General features: G+C 45.8%; 1 protein-coding gene across 1 annotated transcript in view; it reads right to left on the bottom strand.

Annotated features, from left to right (window-relative positions):
* Positions 1 to 1,716: 1,716 nt before the first annotated feature.
* The window catches only part of LOC119433998 (MAM and LDL-receptor class A domain-containing protein 1), a 96,970-nt gene continuing 89,749 nt past the window's right edge, over positions 1,717 to 8,937 (bottom strand). Inside the window, exons 17-19 of the mRNA XM_049658490.1 lie at positions 6,804 to 7,126; positions 3,634 to 3,709; positions 1,717 to 1,817 (exon numbers count right to left, since the gene is read on the bottom strand). Coding sequence (XP_049514447.1) covers positions 1,771 to 1,817; positions 3,634 to 3,709; positions 6,804 to 7,126 — 446 coding nt within the window. The 3' untranslated portion in view covers positions 1,717 to 1,770. The remainder of the gene's footprint in view (positions 1,818 to 3,633; positions 3,710 to 6,803; positions 7,127 to 8,937) is intronic.

Raw genomic sequence — 8,937 nt, 5'->3', positions numbered from 1 at the left:
CTCCTCAATTTTAACTGCCCGCGCCTAACAGACGAGTAACCGTTATCCCCAAGGGACCTCCCTCTATGCGGCTGTCTATGAGTCAGCCAATGCTGACGTCACGTGAGAGGTACCCTTGTCAAGAACAGGTGGCGCGCCACTCCGATTTCTTATTTTCGTCATTTTATCGCATACAAAAGCTCTCAGGAGAAAGATACTGCGCCAGAAAACAGACCGACACGAGAGGATAGCCACACGGATTTGCGCTTGTTCGTGTCGCACACCTTCGCGTGTTTGTCTGTTTTTTCTTGCGCACAATTTTTTTTACTGTGCATTATGGACCAACAAGCTCAACAAGTTTTGTCCAGCCATAGAAGCTCCGTTCTCCTTACGAATGACAAATTCGTTACTACTGAAGCATAATATTTCCATCTAGCTCGGCCTAATATTTCACTTTAGTTTCCCTTTAGAGCCCCATGTACTTCGTGTATACAAATGCATTATTTCTTTAATGATTGTCTGATTATGGAGAACGGTGTTGCGCTCATTCTTACTATGTTTCTGTTCACTGGGCTAGTAATGTCTGTAGCGCGAGCAATGTTCCCAAAGGAATGTGTTGTGTTATCGGTATAGTGCAGTGTATTAAGTGTAACTGTAGGACCCAGTAATTATATGGATGTCTAGGCCAACTTTCAGTTTGTCTGCACTCAGCCTGATGTCCCATTACTTGCGTTGTCATACGGTGATCTCACTTTCCTTGTCCTGCAAAATCATAGATGGTGATCGAGGGCGCATTGCATACGCTGCTACAATTAGGCAGTTTTAGCTTCACGTTTACCGAGTGCTTCGCCCAGACTCCAGCGTATATCGTGGCAGTTTGGGCGCAACTGCTAAGCAATAACGATATACTGGGCATGCGCGCAACGATCTTGCTGGCAGAGGTCTTGTCATCGCTCCACTGCAGAGCCGACTGAGGGGCACTTGGTGGTGCACCTACTTGGCATTATTATTACTTATTTACTTTTTTTTTTTTTTGCTTTGCAGCCAAGTGACTGTGCATCGCTGGCGCCTCTGCGAGACGCACTTAAAACGAGACGCACTTAGAAAAAGAAAAGTCGCAGTTTCACACGAAAGGCGAAGCATCAATTGCGATAGCAAATTAGTAGATAGCTATACGCAGTAAGGATAGTAGTTTTATCGGCTGCATAAACTTGGACTCATTCGCTTACTGACTGAATTAATAAGCATGGTGTCAGCGCGCACAAGCACACATGAATCGATCACGCTCGATGACCGCAGACAACCACTGTCAGAACGCTGGCATGAGCTAGCGCGGCTCAAAATTACTTTTGCTAGAGCTGCTATTATTTATTCGCCCTCCACATGTTTTGCCAACCAGCAGAAGATACTTGATGAGGGCAGCTAGATTTCACAAAGGAAAGAAAAAGTTCGAAGATCGGTGCTGCCGAGCACGATGCATGCGACCTGAAATGTTCTCCAGCGCTAGTGATCTCTGAAAATTTGTGTTCATTTGGCACTGCCGTAAGATACTTTTATGTATTCAGTAAGTAGGGAGTTCTTAAAAAATATCTGCTGCAGTATGCCTACGGGCATCCAGTTTACTTCCCGTTGCCTTGGCCCCCAGTTTGACGGAGCCAGCAGTCCAGCGTCTTGTCTTGAGTGTGAGGCAATGAGACTGACAGCACACATGAAGATTCTTTATTCGACGATAGTGGGAAACGTTCGTTTTATGCTGACGCTCATGAGACCCGGTGGTCGTGAACTGTCTGCTCACACGTCTGTCGGAGCAGCAGGGATGATGGCGGAAGGTGGCCGCGCTGCAAAGTAGACCGAAAAAAATGAGTGACGTTTCTCGCGACTGTGAGTCCTAAAGTTTACCATGGTTTATGGATTGGTACTACGCAAAATCAAAACTACAAGCTGCACCATATGTCATGATAAGTTTGGAGGCGTGAGAAAAGTGTTTAAAAAGAAAAAAAAATCTTGAAGAAAAGGAAAAATGACGTGCTTGAAAGGTTAACTATTCGCGGCTGAATTCGAGCGCTATCCTTACTGTAGTAAAAGTAGTTGATGCTCATTGTCAGACCTGAGTATTTCCCCCATTTTGCCTTTTTTAAGTCTGCTAACAAGTTTCACAATGATAGTATTCAATCTGTTCGGCCATCATCAATAATTTGCACACTGGCTTTCTTGCATCTTTCAGAATGACATAAACCACTATCTCATGTGCGCCACTTGACGATAGTTATGAATAACCTTATTAATAACCGGACAGTTATGAATGCGACCTCTTCATATCGTGTCTGTTTTATAGCGTACGCCTCACCTACTTTCCATTGCGCTCATTGTATCGGTTTCTGTTGTATATGTGAGAAGCACGCACCTAACCAACAAGACGGTCACTTCGGCCTGCGCGCTAGGTTTCCCTCATTGTGCACGCTGTGCAAGCAAATAATGTTTTCAACAGAATAATGAATGCTCCACTGCCGTGCGTCTCCTTGCACAATGTGAACGTTCCTTTCGCCCATCATAACGACCGTGCGGACAGACGGAATTGTGAGCACTGTCAAGTGTCTGAAACATTGCGCCATCTTGTCAAATTCTTGAAGGCCAGCGCTCTGGCGAAGTACAAAGAAAAGGGCGACACACACACATTGAGGTACGTGTCGCACACAGAAAAATTTGTGTTTCGCTCCTTTTTGTGTATTTTTGTGCGAGCGCTGTTCTTTCAGAATTTGAACTATACCACATTAACCGGCCCAAGTGTCTACGCTATACGGAAATCTGCAACGTCTGTTATGCAACTGCCCGCTCTGTACCACAGCGGGAGGCGCTGGCTACTTCTACGCTCGCGGGGATTGGAAGCGAAACATTGTCGGAATTTGCAATCTTCGCGCTATGTGTGACCATAGGGCATAAATACCTGCTACAATGGCTGGTATACGGGCTGTTCGAAGAACACTGGACTAGACTTGAAGTAGACGACTTATGTCATGCGTAGTGGTGATTTTTAGGCTGTACAAAATTTTCAAAAATATCTCCCGTGAGAGATGGCATAATTCTAGTCCTCGAGCTGGATTATTCAGTGCGGCAGACATTACTTGCACGAGAAATCGTAACACATAAACAACTAATAAACCAAAATCCACTAATTACCATTTAGTAGCCTTACAGTACGTATTCCAATTTACAAATTGTAGCCGGTGAGCTTGCAAGGCATTCAGTGCATACGCATCCCTCCCTCCTGCCTTTTTGATCATTTTTTTATTGCCTTTCCTACTTTCCCTGTGAAGTGTAGCGGGCCACACCACACTAACTCAGGCTTACTTTATTGCCTTCACTCTAATAAACTATCCTCTCTCTCTCCCCTTATAGGCCCCTTTTTCCCACTTCAGTCCCTTTTCCTTATCCTAAAATGTGCAGGGCAGCCAACCGGTCTCAGTCTTGTTAATGCCTCCGTCTTTTTCGTATCAGTTCGATAATTTCCGACTCCTGCTTCAAGTGGAGTGCTGATGCAACTGTGTATGAAAGTGCAGAGATAACTGCCAGGCACCTGCGCGTTTAGTACCGCCTCCGTATTTCGAGAAAATCAATCGAATCGAATTCAGTTTACGCGCGTCGTGCAGAACTTACTTTCGCAGTTCCCCTCGTACATGGTGATGTCGTCCAATGCGAAGCCTCCGTCTGTGGCCTCCCCTTCGAAGTGGATCTGGAACAACGCAGAAGGGCGTCTTGTGAATTTCTTTTACTGATCATGCGCAACCGGAAAACTAAGCGAGAGGCTAGAGAAAGCTAATTCATTTTAAAATAAACTGGACTGCATGTCATTACTCGGCATGGTGATCCCACTTTCAATCAAGATGTTTAGAGATGTCGAGAACAATCGAATATTTTGTTTATGTAGCCAACGAACAGGCCCTCCCAACCGCTTCCCTCCCCTTTAAACTGATACAAGAATAGCTCAATGACGGCACCCTTGCAGCAACTACGACAAGATGCTTATTACCAGGATAGGGCGTGCCTAAATGATTTTGACACTCTTGTGGAAATAATGTGCCCATGACGTTGATTTACGTAAATGCACCTAAACTGAAAATGGGTGGAACTTGCGAGCCTGAGTAATTGGTCTTGAGAATTTTTTTTCTCAAAGAAAAACGCCTGCAATTACGAAAATGCGTTGAAACAGGTGACCCCACACTGATGTAGCGATGGTGTGGTTTGTGCGCAAAGTAAAAAAAAAAAAAAAAAAAGGTGTTGGAAGCAACAATGCCCTTCATTTTCTACGCTAATAGGCAACCTGTTCCCTTAAACAAATGGAAACTAATTGATAAAAAAATATTTTCGTATACTAATATTTAATATTTACTAATATTACTAATATTACTAAATAAATAATATTTATTTTTCGTATTACTAAGCATTACCTCAGGAGCTCCTATCTGAATACATGGGAATCTAGAAATCGTTCTTGCAGGTTTGTACTGCAGGGATATTACGTTTATTGTACCTAAAAGAAAAGCACGTATCTATGTGTTGAATTCCAGAAGCTGACTTTGTAGGTCATCAATTTTCTTTCAAAAAGAGACCACAAATCCGAAAAAGGAATTAAGACATCAAGTTTGAAGCTCTGAAACTCGCCTGTAAGAAATGATGTCAGAATTCTGTAGACTAAATGTATTGATAACCCGAAAGTGAGTAAAATTCCTACGTTAAACACCGTTCTGTAATATGCTTTTAATTTTGTTTTATTCTCGAGTTTTCTTTCGTAAATATTTGTTTGCTTCTCATTAATACATAAATAAATGGGCGAGAACTTCTTAAAACCCTCTAAACAATCTAACAGTTTCACGACGGTTGGGGACAAATACGACACACTTGATTGCTTGCTTCAGACGTTCTGACAGATGAAGTTCGCACGAGAAATGCACATCACAAATCTACAGAGTCACGAAGCCTAAAATATTACGCCTTTTGTAAAATTGAGTAATTTCCGGTAATTCTCGTTAATAACGATGAGGTCGGACATCTAAACGCTGTCTCCTATGGTTGGAAAAATTCAGGTATAATTTTTTAATGCAACACAATTTAATTCAAAGCGGTTCGGCCGGATATAGTCTAATGAAAAAAAAGTTTGCTTTCCACCTTCATTTGAATGACTTTCTCACACTGCGTGTTCATTTTTCTGTACATCAGCTTCAATTCTTTAAATAATAAAACCAGGAAAGATAATAAAAATGTATGTTTTTTATTGTTCATAAAAATATCTACAAAAAGAAGATAAGAAAAGGCTATAAAAATGGCAACCGTATGAATGCGCTACCTTTCAGTATTAGTGCCTGATTCATCTCGTTGTTGCTACAGGTCTTTATTTAAGAAAATTGATACCATTTTTTCAGAGTGCTCTAAACATATCATTGCCGACGATGCTTGCTGAAAAGTACATTTTTAATGCTACAAGACTGCACTGCTATGTAGGATTAACAATGAGCGGAATGGACCACGACGCGGCTAATTTTCTTTCATGGGTTTAGGTAAACAAACAATTTTTTTTATCTGAACAAATTTGAGATGTTTTCTCCACGTATTATCAAGATGCCGCTGTGCACATGCACCAGTGCCATTTGATCGAACAATGGGTCTTGCAGGTTCCTAAGAGACTTCTCGGCGGTAAAAAACTGCTTATAAAAGAGTGTTGCTAGGCTCTTTGCTAGAACTCGGGAGGCTAGGGTAATCATTCCAAACAGTAATGAAGAAGAGTGCTAATTGTCGTTTGTGTGGTACACACAAGAAGCCTTAAAGCGCCGCCTGTCACGTGATTGCACATTTTACGACGATAACAGACTTGCCTTTCGCCCCAGTTTGAGGCAATTATGGACATGCCTTTTCAGGAGAGAAGCTTTTGGGACGCCTCGGTCATCTGCGATGCACAAAACGACAAAAGCGCAGCGTATATGGGGCCGCTTGAGGCTGACGGGACGACGAACGCGTCAGCGTGCGCGCGCATGCTGGCTGTGAACTTTCCTTATCTCCTTCTAATGATCCAGTTTGCCCTTCCCTAGCGCAGGGTGGCCAACCATACTCAACCTGATTAACCTATCTGCCTTTCCTTTACTACTCACTTCTCCATCTCTCTCTCTTTGCACGTTAGATAATTGTACAAAGCTAAAGCGTGCTGTAAACTTGAATTGGCGTTTTAGCCGTAGAGTTTCTGAAAAAAAAGCTGCAACTTGCAAGTATAGCGGTTCAAACAGCTTCGGAATTATGGATAGCACATGTGGACTCGTCTAACTTCGGTCCCTCTGGCTTAAGGCGGATGTGGGACTGCAAGTTCATCACTTTCAACAAAGTATCGCGTTATAATAGCAACAAGTCGGAATGATTCTGCATGCGCACAGGAACCTATCGTCTCCCTGTGTTTTAAAAATCTTATTTAATTAAAATTTAGAAAGACTGAACGTGATGAAAAATTCAGTGGCGATTTAGCAGTAAATTCGAGAGAAATGCGTAAGCATCCCGTCGAACCTCTTTAAGGTCCTGGGTCCATGATATAAACCGCTTTCACCCCTTTGCAAAGTGCTGTTCACGAGTTCATGCGACAGATACACTTTCTTCCCATTTGACACTCCTATTGCTAATGCAATGATACCCAAGAGGAATGTCCGAAGTAACAAGTAGGAAATTTATGCAAATAGACTGTACTACATTTCATTCCCGTGGTAGCTGACACATCTCCGTGTCAGATATCCCTCTAGTAATTAATTTTTGTAGGTGAATTTATTGTCTCCAGCCCAGCTTGAACTGACCTTGAACGGCGCCTCGGCGGCCACCTTGACCTGGCCGTATCGCCAGTCCGGCCGGCTGGTGTCCATGCGACGCGTCGACAGGCGCCACAGCAGAGTCCGCGGGGCCGCCGCGTTGCCGTTGGCCGCACCGGCGTCGTCTCCGCCGGGTGGCGCCTCGGGCGCGTGAAACACGCTCAGCGTGGACGACTCTCCGCGGCCGAAAGGCGCGAACCAGAAGCTGAGGCAGCGCTCGCTCTGACCCTCGAGAACCGGGATGGGGGCGCTGCGAAGCACCGGGTTCTGCACCGAGTTCTGGTTGAAGATGTCGAAGAAGATGTAGCCGGCTGCGAAGGTGGCCAGAAAGAAGAGTGCAATGAGTGCTGAAAGATCGAAAGATGACTCGCGGTTTTTTACAGCGTAAGCTGTTTTGGGCTCATTCCTATAGCCGTTTCCGGTCGCGATGATGCCGCCGTCACCGCCCCGTAGCCGCTATCGCATGCGAAAAAAAGTACCCGCTTTCCGCTGGGGTCGAACCCAGGCCCGCTGCGTGGGAGGCGGATACTCTACCACTGAGCCACGCAAGCGCTTGCTATCCGAGACCGGGAAAATGTACTATAAACGCGCCCTATGCAGGGGCGCAGGCGCAGATGACGAGATGCGATTCAGACGCGGAACGCAAACAACGTGGTCCCAAGCCTCCGCCGGTATGGTGGCTCCATGTAGTTAAGGCGCGGGCAAACGCAACCTTTCAGACACTGTAAATTTTGCTGCCACCTTAACAAGATGGCGCTAACATACCGACGGACGCTCGGGATCACGTTGATTGCGCTAGATTGGGCGCGTTGCAATGGGAGCGAATGTGACAGTCGTAGTTGCATTGTCGGCTGTTTGGCTGGGCCGAACTGCGCTAGCCATCGGCGATGGAACGCGTCGGCTTGCACGCGCGACGGCGTCCCAAGCAGGCCGCGTCGGGCGCGTTGTAATGGGAGCGAATGTTACAGCCGTAGTTGCATTGTCGTCTGCTTGGCTGGGCTGAACGGCACTAGCCATCGGCGTTGGAATGCGTCGGCTTCCATGCGCGACGGCGTCCCAAGCGCGTTCCTGACGCATTCACTCAAATTACTAGGTAGTACTGTCGAAACGCTCGTCTAGCTTACGCTGTGACTGCTGCGTGTGCCGCGCAGGCCTGGCATTTTTAAAGACGATAGCCTGTCTTGGGGAACTTAAACGCTGAAAATTTGGTCTGTCTGTCTGTCTGTCTGTCTGTCTGTCTGTCTGTCTTTCTGTTTGTCTGTCTGTCAACCGATTCAGCCACCCGGCCAATGTTGAGCCACTTGCTTACCGCCCACACTACTTAAACTGGTACGGCTGTTCATACTTGTGAACGTTATCGATCAAAAAGTAAATATTACGCATATCTGAGGCGCAACATCACTAGGTAAGTATTAGGAGGTGTGTTTCTTTAGTAGAAAATACATAGATACGTAACTCTAAAGACCCTAGTTTCTTAAGCTGCGCTGAAAATGCCATGCTATGCGCGCCGACGAACGACGTCTGACACGAAGGGAGGGAACCCTCTGCACAAGCTCGTGTTTCCCCGACTGCGCGCCGACGAACACTTGGCATGCCAGCAGTGATAATGCGGTAAAATGAAATCTGTTCAAACATACCTTCATGCCAGGACGGAAATGGTACGAGAACAGCATCACGGGTGGCCGCGGATCAGACCAGCACTCATGTAGTACGGCCGGCAGAAGACTATCGTCTTTCGACGACATTTGCAGCGAAGCACGCAGATACGCGGCCATTTTTTAGGGGCGAAGCTCCTTAGGGTGTGGGTCTGTCCCTCCTCTGTAGTATGTAGTAGTAGTAGGTAGCCACGTCTACTTTTATGGAAAAAAAATTCCGAGAGTTGTGTCCGTAGCGCGGAATCGAACCAGGAACCGGAATCGAACCACTTCCGAACGGGCTCCGCTAACCACTACGCCACGAAGCGCACATGGACACACGCACCACGATGACAATAAATACCCAACATTAATGAAAGACCACGTTTCTAACGCGTTTGTGCTAGCGCGTTACGGCCCGTGTAAGAAGCTGGTGTAAGACGCTGTGGCCTCTCCGCCTTACCCCCGTATTCATAACCGCTCCTCGA

Source organism: Dermacentor silvarum, chromosome 11 (genome assembly GCF_013339745.2).
Source record: "Dermacentor silvarum isolate Dsil-2018 chromosome 11, BIME_Dsil_1.4, whole genome shotgun sequence".
Lineage (NCBI taxonomy): Eukaryota > Metazoa > Arthropoda > Arachnida > Ixodida > Ixodidae > Dermacentor > Dermacentor silvarum.
Note: the sequence above shows the minus strand (reverse complement) of the source record. Positions and strands in the feature narration are given on the sequence as shown.